The 16795-nt window shown below is 41.1% G+C and overlaps 1 protein-coding gene across 1 annotated transcript; it reads right to left on the reverse strand.

Moving 5' to 3' along the window:
• Positions 1–9538: 9538 nt before the first annotated feature.
• Positions 9539–16662, reverse strand: LOC121320782 (interleukin-10 receptor subunit beta-like). The gene is made up of 7 exons (XM_041259409.1): positions 16499–16662; positions 15775–15901; positions 14863–15035; positions 13930–14093; positions 12801–12948; positions 11507–11661; positions 9539–10529 (listed from the first exon to the last, which is right to left on the reverse strand). Exons 1-7 carry the CDS (start codon positions 16548–16550, stop codon positions 10299–10301), a joined length of 1050 nt encoding a protein of 349 aa, XP_041115343.1. The 5' UTR covers positions 16551–16662; the 3' UTR covers positions 9539–10298.
• Between the last annotated feature and the right edge of the window lie 133 nt (positions 16663–16795).

Genomic DNA, 16795 nt, shown 5'->3' on the forward strand with positions numbered 1-16795 from the left:
AAATTGGTTTGAATTTGTTCTGCTACAGAAGGAAACAAACAGCTCTTCAAAATTCTTGCAAATGAGTAAGCGGCAGATGGACACTGAGCACAAAGTAAACAGTGAGTCAGACTCACTGCAGAACCTGTATTCCCACCCCTGTAAATGTTTCACAATTAAGACATTTCCGTCCATTTTGATGAAGCAATGCATAGTGTACCAGGCAGGGAAGCTTGTCAGTGAAAATAACGTTTACTTTTTATTGCTAATACAGCATTGTGACAAAGTGCCCGTCCCTGTGTGTATTTTCTGTATATGTTGCGTGTGGTGTGTTAAATGTTGATGTATAGGTATTGGTACACGGGATATAAACGGGTCTGTGTCTCACGTGTGTTTAAAAATGTGTATTTAGGCATGAGGATTGCACAGCACTTCACGTGCAAGTAAAAAGTAATACTATCTGAGCACGAGGAATTGCACTTTTATTAACTCTCGTGCAGTTATACCGAGACTCCAATTTAATGATTGATTAACAATTGAGTCTCGGTACAGCTGCATGAAAGCTACATGTTTTCACCCACTCGGGGTTGGGTATTCGGTGAGTGGAGAATGGGATAGGAGGCGGAGGTAATAATTGTGATCTTAATAATAGAAGTAAATTATCTGCTCACCGTGTTTTGTTTACTGTTAGTCCGTTTTGTTTGTCTCATTGTTTTGGCTGCCAGTGCCGTGTCCAGGGTTTGTCCTGTTTTATTTTGTAATAATAAACTGTGTAGCAGCGCATCCATTTATCAATTCCTCTTTCTATACTGTGTGTTTCTTCTGGTCTGCCGTCCCCACTACAGCCGTCTTTGTGACAAGTATACATAGAGACATATATAAAAACAGAATTAGCTTCATACATGACTATAACAGAGTCCTGTGTTTTTCGCAAATACGAAATAGCATGAAATAGAAGACAATGGAACATATAAAACGAAATAAAATGAAATGCAAATATAAAATGAAATCAAAAAGAAAACTCATTTGTGCTTTAAAATGCAGCTGACGCTGACTAAATAATGATGTAGAGATTAAGCATGTTCTGGACTCTTTAGTTGGTTTGAGTTCATTTTTTAAGTCAATTCCATTTGGCCACTAGATGGCGCTATTTACTGATAAGGTCTGTTGTTTGATTAAGTTCCTATTTCCTGTAAAGAAGAATCCTTGTTAGCAACGGTGAAAGTAGCTCTGTGGAGCTGCAGATATCATCGAACTCCATCCTTCTTGCAATTATTTGTAGAAGCATTGTCTGTAAGTAAAATCAATAATAACATACTCACCTTTCAATTCATGATGATATATGGATGATCGTTTGCGTGATAGATTTACGTATTTTCTTGATAGTTGCATGGTCGGAGATATCTGTTCTATGTAATTGATTTTGCCATGTTTGGGGAATTATTTTGCATACGGCAGCATATTTCTGAGTTTATGATAATATTATACCATACCTAAAAATACATGCTGTGCTATTAGTGAGAATTAAGCATAGTATTCAGCATACCCGTACTTACGGTTGTTTTCTGTATTTTATTTCAGTTTTACTCAGTTCCTAACACTGTACCTACAAACTGGTGTCAATAAAGCATCATTCAATACTACAGTTACTGGAAAGAGTTTATCTGTCTGTTAAGCTTAAGAAGGGGACTCTTTTGCGAGGGCAGAATAGTAAAAAGACATTCTCAACGGTAATTGCAACCTCTGGTGGACAAGATATCCAGTCTGCTCTACTCCTCTGTACACATCCAATGCAAGATGTCAGCTTCAGAACATATGAGCCTTGCAACCAGGTCAGAGTGCTCACGTTCATCTAAGTCATCAAGACGTTCCAGCAAATCTGCAGCAAGCTTGGCTGCATTAGAAGCTCGCGCCAAGGCTGAAGCAGCACTAGCAAGAGCATCATATACACAGAGAGAAATAGAAGTGAAAGTGAAGAAGGCCCAGCTTAAAGTGGAGGAGACCCGCCTGGAAGCCACATTAGAGGCTCTTCAGCAGGAGAAAGAGGCGGAGGCCGCCTTAGCTGAGGCTTATGTATTTGAGACAGCGATGGATGCAGCTGATGTGCCACAGCTGTCTGGGGTTGACAACAACAAACAAGGCTCAACCTACCATTCTCTCAAGAGGGCTGAGTAGTATGTACAAGACCAGCAAGCCTATGTGAACTACCATCAGCCGTCAGCATACAAGGAAGTCTCACAGCCAGGCGTCAAGGTTGAATCGCCTCCCCCAGTTGATCACCTGCAACCACGACTACATCCTCTCTCTCACGCCCCCACTCATACTGGAGTGCCAGCCACCTCAAGACACCCAACGACTCATCTTATCAAAGAGCATGTGGTGAACTTGCCTAACCCCACCGACAGGCTCCACAGCTCACAGTCTCCCAGGTGCTACGCAGATGATGATGGCCAGCCACCTGGTGTAGAACGTCATGAGTTCAGTGGGACCCATTCTGATCGTGCCAATGTTGCAGATCTGGCGAAGTTCCTAGCACGCCGCGACCTCCTCACAGCTGGACTCACCAAGTTCAACGACAAGCCAGAGAACTACTGGGCTTGGAAGTCAACATTCTCCAACGCCGTTGAAGGCCTCGACCTAAAGCCCAGTGGGGAACTCGACCTGTTAATCAAGTGGCTTGGGCCAGAATCAGCTGAGGATGTGAGAAGAATGAGGTCCGTCCATGTCAATCATCCTGCTGCAGCCCTCAGTGTGGTCTGGCAACGGCTAGAGGAGTGCTATGGGTCTGCTGAAGCTACGGAGACAGCCCTCTTCAACAAGCTTGAACGCTTCCCGAAGATCACCAATAAAGACCCCCAACGTCTGAGAGAGCTGGGTGACCTTCTCCTTGAGTTGGAGGCAGCCAAAGCTGAAGGTTACTTACCCGGCCTGTCCTACCTGGACACTGCAAGAGGCATCAAGCCTATTCTGGAGAAGCTCCCCTTCAGCATGCAGGAGAAGTGGATGTCACAGGGGACCAGATACAAACAGGTGCATGGTGTCAGCTTCCCACCCTTCTCGTTCTTCTCCGGTTTAATTCGTGCAGAAGCAGAAATGAGGAACGACCCAAGCTTCATCACATCCACTTCCAGCGCAGCGCCGCCTAAAGGAGAGAAATTCTCAACGAGAACGGCGAGAGCCCCTATCACAGTGCACAAGACAGAAGTGGACAACGCCATCCAGAAAGATGAATCCAAGAAAAAGGACCCTAACAAACAATGCCATATCCACAAAAAGCCCCACCCCCTGCAAAAGTGTAGAGGCTTTAGGGAGAAACCCCTAGAAGAGAGAAAAACCTACCTTGGAGAGAACTCTATTTTAGGTGTGTCTCCTCAACAGCACACCAGGCGAAGAACTGTAAAGCTGTCATCCAGTGCTCTGAGTGCGAAAGCGACAAGCATATTGCAGCTCTTCACGCCGGTCCTGCCCCTTGGTCTCACAAAGATGCAGTCAGCTCCTCCACACAGCATGGCGGGGAGGAAGACAAGTCTCCCTCCTCTCCAGTTGCCACGTCCACCTGTACTGAGGTCTGTGGAGACAGTCCCCTGGGGAAGTCTTGCTCCAAGATCTGTCTTGTTAATGTTTACCCAGAAGGTCATCCTGAGAAGAAGATGAGAACATACGCCATTCTGGATGACCAAAGTAACAAGTCTTTGGCTAGGTCAGCCTTCTTCAAGATATTCAACGTAGCCAATGATGCCTCACCCTACACCCTGAAGACGTGCTCAGGTATCTCGGAGACTGTAGGCCGGCGTGCAAGAGGCTTCATTGTGGAATCAGCTGATGAAAAGACCTGTTTACCTCTTCCCACGCTCATTGAGTGCAACGAGCTCCCAGACAATAGGGCCGAAATCCCTACACCAGATGTAACAAGGTACCACCCTCACCTCAAGTTCTTAGTCACCAAGATACCTCCTCTGAACCCCCAAGCAGAGATACTGCGTCTTCTAGGGAGAGACATCATCCAGGTGCACAAGGTGCTAGAGCAGCGCAACGGGCCTCTGCACGCTCCCTTCGCACAGCGCCTAGCCCTCGGCTGGGTGATAGTGGGAGATGTGTGTCTCGGAGGGGCACACAAACCTTCACCAGTTAACGCCTTCAAGACAAACATTCTGGAGAACGGACGCCCCAGCTTCTTGAGTCCTTGTCTCAGCAGCTTCCATGTTAAGGAGAACTTCAGCCACACACACCAACCTCGAAGTTCTGGCACCATGTCCCTGAAGCAGAGATGCACGCCAGCCGACGCGGCAAGCCTCATGGGCGAATCTGTCTTCTGCTACACTAAGGATGATGACAAACCAGCTCCTTCAATGGAGGATCTCGACTTCCTGAAGATGATGGAGAAAGAGTTCCATCAGGATGCATCAAACAGCTGGGTTGCTCCGCTCCCTTTCCGTAGCCCACAGCAACTTCTCCCCAAGAACCGCGATCAGGCCAGCAATCGCCTCGCCTCACTCACACGCACGCTCAAGAAACGTCCAGAGATGAAGGACCACTTCATTGAGTTTGTGTGCAAAATCTTTGAGAATGGGCACGCTGAAATCGCTCTACCCCTACAAGCAGAAGAAGAGTGTTGGTATCTTCCGATCTTCGGCATGTATCATCCACAAAAACCTGGACAGATAAGAGTGGTATTCGACTCCAGCGCCCAGCACCATGGGGCATCTCTGAATGACGTCCTGCTTACTGGTCCCAACATGAACAACAGCCTGCTTGGGGTACTGCTACAGTTCAGAAAGGAACCAGTGGCTGTGACAGCAGACGTGCAGCAGATGTTCCATTGCTTCGTTGTTCGTGAAGACCATCGTAACTACCTGCGATTCCTCTGGTATCGCAACAACGACTTGGATGACGAAGTTGTGGAGTACAGGATGTGGGTCCATGTTTTCGGTAATAGCCCATCCCCAGCAGTGGCCATGTATGGCCTCAGGAGAGCCGCCTTAGAGGGCGAGAGGGATTACGGAGCAGAGGCAAGGCACTTCGTCGAGAGGAACTTTTACGTCGACGACGGTCTCGTATCCCTCCCCACAGAGAAGGAAGCCATCACTCTTCTTCAGAACACTCAAGAGATTTTGGCCCTCTCCACCTTACGCCTGCACAAGATCGCCTCTAACAAGGCAGAGGTCATGAGAGCCTTTCCTCCAGACGACCTAGCTAAGGGGTTGAAGGACCTGGATCTGAGTGTCGACTTCCCTCCCATGCAGAGAAGTCTCGGGGTGAGCTGGGACATCGCAGAGGACATCTTCACATTTCAGGTGTCTTCAGCAGAGAAACCATACACTAGACGTGGAGTCTTGTCGACAATCAACAGCCTGTTGACCCGCTTGGATTTGCCGCCCCGGTAAGCATTCGAGGAAGGTCTCTACTCGGAGAGCTCACCATGGAGGCTTGTGACTGGGATGCCCCTCTCCCAGAAGAGAACCTCAAGGAATGGAAGCTGTGGAGAGACTCACTGAAGGAGCTTGAGCAGGTCAAGATCTCTCGCACATACACCTCTACCTCTCTCAGCCAAGCACACAAGAAAGAGATGTGCGTCTTCTGTGATGCCTCCACGAACGCCATCGCAGCAGTAGCTTACCTGAAGACAACTGATGCCAGTGGGAACATAGATGTTGGCTTCATCTTTGGTAAGGCTAAGCTCGCTCCACGTCCTGAGATCACCGTTCCAAGACTCGAGTTGTGCGCTGCTGTTCTAGCTGTGGAAATAGCAGAAGCAATCGTCGATGAGATTGACATCCAACTCGATGTGGTCACATTCTATTCTGATAGTAAAGTAGTCCTTGGTTACATTCACAACGACGCCAGACGATTCTACGTATATGTGAATAACAGGGTGCAACGTATCAGGAGATGTACCAGCCCACAGCAGTGGAAGCACGTACCTACTGACCAGAACCCTGCTGATCATGCCTCAAGATCAGTCCCAGCAGGCAGCCTGACTCATAGCACATGGTTGACTGGACCAGCTTTCTTGTTAAGGTCAGCAGAGCCAGAAACCCTTCACACACCTTTCGACTTGGTTGATCCCGGATCTGACTATGAGATCCGCCCCCAAGTTGCTTGTCACGCCACCAATGTCTCCAGCAACAAGTTAGACCCCAAGCGCTTCGAAAGGTTCTCAAGCTGGCAAGCACTGACACACGCAACAGCAAGGCTTGTGCATGTTGCTCACTCCTTCAAGGTAGGCAGCAGCTGCAAAGGATGGCACATCTGCAAAAAACCTTGCTCCACCGAAGACCTGGATCAAGCCAAGAATATCATAATCTGCAGTCTGCAACATGACGCCTTTCAAGAGGAATTGGAATGCATCAGAGAAGGTAAAGCCATTCCTAAGCAGAGCCCACTCTTCAGTCTGTGCCCCTACATTGATGATTCAGGCCTACTGAGGATCGGAGGACGTCTGTCCCAAGCAAGCCTAGGTAAAGATGAAATCAACCCTCTCATCCTGCTTGGATGGAGCCACATCGCGACTCTACTCATCCGTCACCACCACGAGCAGGTCCACCATCAAGGGTGCCACTTCACTGAGGGTTCCTTGAGAGCAGCTGGTCTGTGGGTCATCGGTGGAAAACGGCACGTCAGCAGCATACTCTATCAATGTGTCATCTGCCAAAGACTACGTGGGAGGATAGAGACTCAGAAGATGTCTGACTTACCTGTGGATCGCCTCAGCACTGACCCTCCCTTCTCTTTTGTTGGGTTAGATATATTTGGGCCATGGATGGTTACAGCACGTCGCACCAGGGGTGGACTAGCAAGCAGTAAACGCTGGGCTGTGCTGTTCACATGTATGAGCACCAGGGCCATACACATTGAAGTCATTGAGTCGATGGATTCCTCAAGTTTCATAAATGCTCTGCGACGGTTCCTTTCCATCAGAGGACCAGCCAAACAAATCAGGTCCGACTGTGGTACAAACTTTATCGGGGCCTGCAGAGAGCTGAAGATGGAGGCCGTTCAGAGTGACAAGGAGGTCCAAGAGTACCTGAGTGACAAAGGGTGTACTTGGGTCTTCAACCCACCACACTCATCTCATATGGGAGGCAGCTGGGAGAGAATGATTGGCATTACGAGGCGCATCCTGGATTCCATGCTGCTGAAGGTGGGTCCATCCAGGCTTACTCACAAAGTCCTGACTACTTTCATGGCGGAAGTCTCAGCCATCGTGAATACTCGTCCATTGGTTCCTGTGTCCACGGATCCAGACTTCCCCCTCATCTTGACGCCAGCGACACTCCTCACCCAAAAGGTTGCTGTAGTTCCTCCTCCCCAAGGTGAATTCAACGAGAAAGACCTCTTCAGCCGGCAGTGGAGGCAAGTTCAAAGCCTTGCCAACACCTTCTGGCACCGCTGGAGAAAGGAGCATCTTTCTACCCTGCAGAGCCGTAGGAAGTGGCAGAAAGAGAAACCCAACCTTAAGGAGGGAGACATTGTGATGCTGAGAGACAGTCAAGTGAAAAGGAACGACTGGCCCATGGGCATCGTTGTGAAGACCTTTCCTGGCAGAGATGGGAAAGTAAGAAACGTTGAAGTCAAGACAGCAAGACAGGGGTCATGCAAGACCTTTCTGCGTCCAGTTTCAGAGACTGTCCTACTTTTCTCTCCAGAGACTGATAAGTAACTTTAAGTTCTAGTGTTAATGTTGGCATCTTTACAGATACCAGACGGGGAGTGTTCTGGACCCTTTAGTTGGTTTGAGTTCATTTTTTAAGTCAATTCCATTTGGCCACTAGATGGCGCTGTTTACTGATAAGGTCTGTTGTTTGATTAAGTTCCTATTTCCTGTAAAGAAGAATCGTTGTTAGCAACGATGAAAGTCGCTCTGTGGAGCTGCAGATATCATCGAACTCCATCCTTCTTGCAATTATTTGTAGAAGCATTGTCTGTAAGTAAAATCAATAATAACATACTCACCTTTCAATTCATGATGATATATGGATGATCGTTTGCGTGATAGATTTACGTATTTTCTTGATAGTTGCATGGTCGGAGATATCTGTTCTATGTAATTGATTTTGCCATGTTTGGGGAATTATTTTGCATACGGCAGCATATTTCTGAGTTTATGATAATATTATACCATACCTAAAAATACATGCTGTGCTATTAGTGAGAATTAAGCATAGTATTCAGCATACCCGTACTTACTGTTGTTTTCTGTATTTTATTTCAGTTTTACTCAGTTCCTAACACTGTACCTACAAACTGGTGTCAATAAAGCATCATTCAATACTACAGTTACTGGAAAGAGTTTGTTAAGCTTAAGAAGGGGACTCTTTTGCGAGGGCAGAATAAAGCATTAGCTGTTTATTCCTTTTGTTTACTTATATTTTGTGTTAGTATACTAATTATTTGTTCTATACAAATGGTGCTGTTTTGGTTTTGAATGGATTTGAATGAATCGACTTTGCTTAGTGTTTAAATACTGAGAAATCCCAAGCTTGTTGCATGCTGCTTCAGTGCAATGTGATTGAAATACAATTCCTATCGTTTTTTTTAATTGGTCGATTGCTGTATATGCAATTATTATGACAGTCCCACAATAGAAGGGCAATGTAAATGTGTACTTTCTATTTTATCTTAATGTATTTTTATAGAGGACATGGGCAGCATTTACTGTAAATATGTAGTTGATTAAAAAGTGTGGGGTCTGTGCGTTACCATTCCTGCCGCCGATGAGAAATTACGATAACTATTTTTCTGTGCGAGGTCTGTTTGTCAATGTATTTTAAAAATTGATAATGTTTTATAAAAATGTATCTTGTTAAAATGATGTATATTATTATTATTAGTAGTAGTCATAGTCGTAGTTTTCTTTGTCGAAGTTGGTCACGGTAGTTTATTTACTCTTGGGCACTTTCTGAGCTTTCTTGGGCAGCAGCACAGCCTGGATGTTGAGCAGTACTCAGTCGTAGTAGTACTGACATACTACTACATTGATATTGATATATCTATTTGAGTTGTTTTATTAATGTGTATCTGTAATAAAACGAAATTTGTGAAAAATAAAACACAAAATTATAAATAAAAATAATTTCACAGGGCTCTAATTATAAACATGTATTCTGTTTGGCAATAAACAATAAAGGAATGTTAACTAAAGCTTCATGAATGCTTAAGAAAAACAGACAACACATGTAAAATATTTCTTCAGAGTTATTTATCAATCTTTGCAGACTCAGACCTGAACAGTTGGATTTAAAATAATCTTATATATATTTTTTTTTTTTTCTACAGTTATGCTTATATCATTACTTCATATTGTCACCTAAATTATATCCCTGTAATCCAATCATAAATGTTCTACAATTTCACCTTTTAATCCTTTCAGGTGCAATTATGTAAGTAATAAATAAGAATGAACCCCACCGAGCAAGAGACCTTTTTGTAAGCCTAACTTCATATCTCCTCCTATTGAGAATACAAGTTTAAATTTACACTTCCCTTATCTGTAAATGTCTTTGCAGCCTCAATGTTACCAGTTTTCAAGCAAATAACAGATTTTAAAATGATCAGAAGCGGGACTTTTCGGCTTTATTTTTGATGTTACAAATCACACTGCTCTGAATAGAGCCTTAAGCAAACTCTGAGTAATTCACCATTCTGCCTCAACAACTGCTTGAGAATATGAAGAAACCTGTATAAACATTAAAAAAATAAATAAATTAATGAAGCTCTTCGCAAGCTCTGAGACTTGTGCCTGCTTCCATGTTGCAGAATATTCATTTTATGAGGTAAAATGCTGCTGTATCAAGTTCCTCTTTTTCCTTAAAAAAAAAAGTGGTAAGATTCCACAGGATGTACCTAAATAACAAATGGTAGAATCACCTCAGTCATGAGGGTTTGGCAGCATTACACTATCAGCTGAAAGATTGTTAAACAATATTAAATTGAGTTAAACCACCACCGAGAAAACTGTGCAGCAAGGATACAAGTTGGCTGTGTGGTCATAACTGATACGGGACATTGAGACAGGGAAGGTGGTATGGTGCTGGCAGCAGGACTGCCAAATGAAAGTTTCCATGTCTGTAAAAAGCCGTGTCATGCAGCACTTGCAGCCGGATTTGAAAATCTATGGTAGAAAATAATACCCTATCAGACAAAGCAAGCTATAGCAGTCCGGTCCCGCTACACTGGAGTAAAGAATCACTTGCCAATATGGTTGAATGGTAGACAGGTCTCTGGTACATATATCCATGGAAAGGACCACTAAAAACATGATGATAACCAACTCAAGGTGTAAATATCAGGATAGAGCATTGTTAATCCAGACAAAAAAGCTAATTCAAATTCCCATAGTGTGGTATGTCCTTTCTCAATTCCGTGTTGTCTTTCCCCTCCACTAGTGGATGTTCTTCCAGGGTTTCCTTGCTCTCCTGCTCTGTCTTTATGGCCTCAACGGGAGATGCTGGCTGCTCAAATACAATGCTGATCTCATCACAGATCTCATCCAGCTCTTTGTTATTTTGTATGTCCAAGAATGCATAGGAATTGGGAGTTGCTGTCAGCAGCTGTCAAACAAGCACAAGAAAAGGTGGTTCTCAAGATTCGGCCACAACACATTACAGCATCAAGAGACTCCGTAAATAAAGTAAATTTCATATTCCTATCTCAATTTTCTTTAATCTGTTATACAATTCAGACACATTGAAGTCTCTACAGAAAACAGAATACAAATGATGGGACCCAGAAGACTTCCCCTCTACCTCTTTCCAAGCAAAAAAGAAACTGCAGCCAAAATGAGAGAGCGAATTGACCAATTACAGAAAGGGGTGAGGTAGTTCAGGAGAATATCTGTTAAATCATTTTCTGTGTTTTCCACTGAGTCCAGGAATCTTCTTTGTTTTGTTTTTTGTGTTTTTGGAACGCGTTGGAAACTTTCTTAATAGATATTCAGGAGAAAAAAATAGATATGCCAGTTTCCAAACATTCCACAACGTTTTGAAAGGTATCCTAGGATACTATTCTATAAAATACATTCTTGATTCATTCAATCCAAGTACAGCGTAATTAAAACAGATGCATCCCTGGATAGAAGTACTCCACTTGTTAATTTCCACCAATCATTTTTAAAAGAACATCTGACAGACTGTATTGCTGTAAAGTGTAAATTAAAGTTGTAAAGTAAATTAAAGGTGAAAGAAGAGTAGTTCTTTTTAACTAAGTGCTACTACCTGTAACATATAACACAATCGTGTGAATCATGGACTCCCATGACTGACTATTTAGTTTTGCAAAGGCCATGTATTCTGTAATACAGGTGATTATGGTCACTGTCGGTATTATAGTTACCTTTAGATTTGCTTTAGTCAATTCTATTTAAACCTGTTGTGGAGTAGGAGACCACTTTTAGCCAGATCCCAGTACGGATGTCTGGGGCATGTTTAGAGGCTGTGCCATTGAGGACTGGTCACGTGCCCCTATGATTGTTTAACTGAACCTTTTGATGTTTTTTATAACCTTTGTAGGTATCCATGGATTACCTTACCTCTTTGTAGTGCTCCGGGAGGTTGCAGGAGGGAAATAAAAAGTGCACGGTTTTATAAGTATAGAATCCAGCAAAGAAGAGGCAAAGTATGACAGTGGTAACTGCAACCAAACTGCAAATCAGGATGACAGCAATCATCCACCCAGAAGTCTTACCTGGAATAGCAAGGCAAAATCACATTAATTAGTATCTATAAAGGCCTTTAGACAATTTAACAATCGTGCATACAAAACAAGACATTATATTGAGGGCTTCTGTTTTTTGGTTTTTAATAATTTCATTTTTCGGTGTTTATTTTTAGCTATTTTAGACTTATGTAAATTGTTTTGTTTTTTTTCCGGACACTGTTAACCACTTTGCCACAGGGTGTTTTATGTTTTTTTATTGGTTAAAATCGCAAAATCAGAAATCCTAATTATATTGAAAAATCAACTAGAAAAGTAATGTAAAAACATTTTGCAGTAACAGTAATTTCAAATGTTTTTTTTTTGTTTGTTTTAAAAAGTAGGAAACAGTCAGATATGTACACTGATGGGCCCAATTGTTCAAAAGAGGAACAGGTGAGAGGGGGTACAGTTCCATAAATGTTAAAGAGATGAGACAATGAAAAGGTACATTGTTTTTATGAAAATACAGTCCTGGACAAAAGAAACAATTATAAAGTTCCTGTATTACAAACACTTTACTTAATAGGGTAATAACCTATTTGAAAACATTTTCTTATGTCTCATTATTATTAGCACAGCAGTCCAGTCCATTTAATCTGCCACCACACTGGACAGCTATGGCCAAAAACTTTGCATCACCTGGAATTGTAGGATTGAGACATCATTAAAAACAAACAAACAAACAAACAAAAAAAACTATATGAACATAATTTACATATTTTATTTAACATCAGTCTACCGGAAGCCTTAACAGCTATAGATTCACTTCCTGTCCAGCAGGTGTCAGAACCCTGACTTGTATGTGCAACAAAGTGAGTGTTAAATTTCAGGTGGGGTCCTAATACCTGCTGCACAGGGAGTGAAACTTTATGCTGATTCGCCAGAGACAAAAAGAAAAGTGTGGGAAGCAATTTAAAAACAATAACAGACTGGCAAGACATGTATTATGCTAATGAGAATAAATAATTATAATATATTTTTAAGCCCTGATTGCCACCACTTAAAGACTCAAATGGTAAAAAGACACACACACACAAAAACAAAAAGAAAAACAGGTGTGTAAAACTTAGTGAAAATCTGCAATCCAATACAGAAGTTCAGAGGCCTAAAATAAAATAAAATGTTACCCTCGCTGGTGGTTCTCTCACAGACTGGCCTACTGGGTTCCCCAGTCCTGTTGGAATTAACAGATATCTGAACCTGAACACAGTATGTACTCCAGGGTTCCAGGTCTCCCAGGACTAAGAATGTTTGCTCACTTCTAATGGTCTTGACCTGAATTAAATAGAATATGCAGTAATAATTCTGCATGTTTGAATCACAAATGGAAATACAGTCACATATCAACCTGAGAGATTCAGGGTTATTCCCAGTTTCAGAAAGCCAAAATCTGGTTTGTCTCAGCTTGGGACTGTTGAAATACAGTCTCCAATAGTGATGACAAATTACAGTATTGCATATACACAGTACAAATCATATACAGTATATGCAAAAAAAGACTGGAAAAAAAACACCCCTACATGAGGCAGTTCTCAGAAATCCTGCTATGATGTCAACACAAAATGTGCTGCGTGTAAGTGTAAAAAGCAATGAAAAAGGATGGACTGGATGGGCTAGCACTGTGTCTAAAACACAAAGTAACTATCAGGGATGCAAACATAGAGAACATTTTTAAATTCCTAAAAAAATTATTTCTTGTAGGAAATTGGTGTGCTGACTGCCCCTTACTCACGAGTACTTTTTACTGCATATAATTTGTAATATAGAAAAGTTTTAAAGATAGCAAACTGAAAGGTCAACATATTACTTTTTTGTCTACATGCCATACAAGGCCAAAAAAGCAGATGTGTTTATTATTTTTTTACAATTATTTGTGTTTTTCTTGATTGTGTATTGAAAAATATATTAGGTATGTCTTTCCAAAAGTGCATAAAACCATTCAATGTACAGTCATATTTTTCAGACCAAAAAAAAATACTGGTCTTGTTAAAATGCATTTCATTGAATTTTGACCTTTGACCTTTTTTTTGGTCATAGAACGCATATTAAATGACCCAATCTTAATACATTTTTGGTAATTGACTTTAGACTTTTTAAATATTGAATGGTGAGAAAATGGAAAAAAAATCATCTGTTAATTATTTTTAAAACCTTTCCCTTAGTCCTTCCTTAAGACACTCCTTAAAAAGTTTTATGGAAAGTGTCCATATCTCAAAGGGGAAATGAATAAAAAAATATGATGGGAAGGAAGCTTACCTCTTCTCTTGGTGTGTTTTTCCAGTAAGTAACCAAATATGAAACGTGAACAAAAATGTCACGTAAAGTCTTGTTTTTTATTTTCATTGGCGGATCTGAAATGTTGATATCCAGATAGCCAGATCTGGATTTTACCTTCACGTCCGAGGGAGGCCCGATGCGTGCTACACAGGAAAAGAAACACAAACAACTTGCAGACACCAATCATGTAAAGGTAACATTATTTAGCATCATGTACAAGTTTATTTATCAGCTTGGTGAGTTTGCAATTTTGGCCAGAGGGCCTCTAGATTAATTTAGACTGGGTTGCAGTGTACAGAGGAGGATCTTTAGAGATTTATGCCATATGCCATTTTTGCTACAGTGGATCTGCTGGTCACTTTGTGATAGTGGGTTTGGAATGTGAACAACAGTTAAAACGACAAAAGCCAGAGACCAACCTGCATTCTGCATGGGCAACAAAGCAGTCAAAAGATACAGATTTGTTATTACCAGAGTGGTTTAGGTGAAACGTGGGCACTACAGTCAGAGTTGGGTGAGAATGAAAACACGATTAATTCCAGCACAGGGGTTGGATTAAAAAAAAAAGAAGAGAGTAGTTGATTAATCAGGTAGACTGCACTGACCGTGTTTAAATCATGCAAAAGGGATACAGGACAACTGTAATTTATTCAAGGAAACTGTCGTCAACATGAAACTTTTTAGAGTAGTAAAATTTTGTAATGTAGTAGAGTGTCCACCTGCCAAGCGAGTCTTGTTTATCGTGACAATCCTTGGTTTGCAAAAGTGAGCTTTTTAATATTACAGAAAATACGTACAGTTGCTAAACAAACTAATTTGTCATGTAAGGGGTTGGCAATAACACAAAATTGTGCTGCACTTGCTGTAATCTATTATTTACTTCATTCTAAATGAAATGGTAAATGAACATACTGTATTGGTCTGCTGCAAAACCCTTCACATAAACCCACTGGGATGCATTGCCCTGCCGAGCAGACTTCACACGAAAGTGGAATATGCCAAAAGCAGAGATGTTTCCAGTGAAATCACATTTTGTTTCTCTGATATTTTGACACACTTCGATGTAATGTTTTTCATTGAATGCTCTGTTAAATAAACACAAGCAGTAATTATCAACACATTCTCTTGATGTATATACCAGTTAATTGAACACAGAGTACTTAAAACCTAAACTTAACCAAATGATGATGACCCTATCCCTACAGCATATTTTAAAAAGTGCCATATAACAAAAACTTTGGTAACTGTGTGAAATGATTTAATGATTTAACTGTTTTTTGTTACAAGTACATTAGCACCATAATATTAGTTTAATTCGGAGGACTGAATAGTCCCATTTCAAACATTTCAGATACAAAAATGGCCTTATTTTGCATTTAAGCTGGTTACAAATTATTTCAGAATACGGATACCTTTAACATATTACCAATTTGCGGTCTAGACGTTACCTACCGGTACTTATGAAATAGAATTAGATATTGTTAATGTCAGTAGCAGATCTGAAACTCTATTGAATAAACATGCACTCATAACTTCAAATCCAGTCTGCATCAACTTCCTATTTCTTAGAACAGAGGAAGCTGCATCTTCTTCACTGACTGAAGGTATTAGTCATTAGTTCACTTTAATTATCTTTCATAATATTCAGAAGAGGCTTCTCTGAAATGTCAGTAACTCTAATATATATATATATATATATATATATATATATATATATATATATAATATATATATATATAGTTACCAGCACTGGCATAACTGTACAGTATTTTTTTAAGTGATCCTAGTCTTGAATTAGCTGTTTCTTACACAGGTGTACTGTACCTTGCAAACTCAGCTGTGTAGGTGATATTGTCTTCAGCGGTGACAGGATCCCACTGAAGGACGGCACCCAAGTTCACTGAAGAAACTGTTACATGTTTTGGTTCCGGCACAGTTCCAAGCACGAAGTCTGCAAAATCCGAAAAACATCGTGGCATGAGTATGTAGAGAGTTTACTGGATATTAAAATAAAAATTTAAAAAGTGTGTGTAGGGGGGTAATAATTATGGGTATGTTAAATACATACCCATAATTATTATTAGTCATATATTTCCAGAGTATAGACTAATGGGTTGTACAGTACCCAGCTTTTATTAAGTACTTTATTTGAATGGTTATAATATGTGTAAATCTGTACATATGTACAAATGACTGCTGCTTTTTATACGTTGATACATGTATGAATATATTTTAACATATTGACATACAATGTATTGTTTCATACACATGGGACATTACATCTGTGCCCGTCATAGACCTGGACAGTAATATACATTGTTCCATAAAGTTACCCAGGACCAGACCATACAACAAAACACAATGTACGTGGTTAGATAGATAGATAGATAGATAGATAGATAGATAGATAGATAGATAGATAACTGTATAAAATACACTAGGCCTAATCACATTACTTTATCCGTCACCTATTTATTACAAAACAGTAACACTTCGATTGCTAACTGTGATGTAAAGAAAAATGTAATCAATGAAACTTAGTACTAACCTGAGCATACAATGATGCTTGTCAAAAGGCAGCTTAATAAGTTTGTCGACATTTTATTTGATTCCGTTCCTGTACATTAGTTTATCCGTGCTTAAGTAGCTGTTAAATGTTGAGTTCCTTGTCCTGTCCTTAACCGCACTACTCCTATTTGAGAGTGGGAGGGACTTGCTCGGAAAGCGAAACTCGAACAGTTTCCAATTAACTGCTAACGTCATACTGTGCAAACATGTTACCATACCTTCTAAATCACTATGATACATTTTGTAAAGTGATATCCCACTAGACAACTAATTGCGC

The sequence above is a fragment of the Polyodon spathula genome, chromosome 9, assembly GCF_017654505.1.
Source record: "Polyodon spathula isolate WHYD16114869_AA chromosome 9, ASM1765450v1, whole genome shotgun sequence".
In the NCBI taxonomy this organism is placed as follows: Eukaryota; Metazoa; Chordata; class Actinopteri; order Acipenseriformes; family Polyodontidae; genus Polyodon; species Polyodon spathula.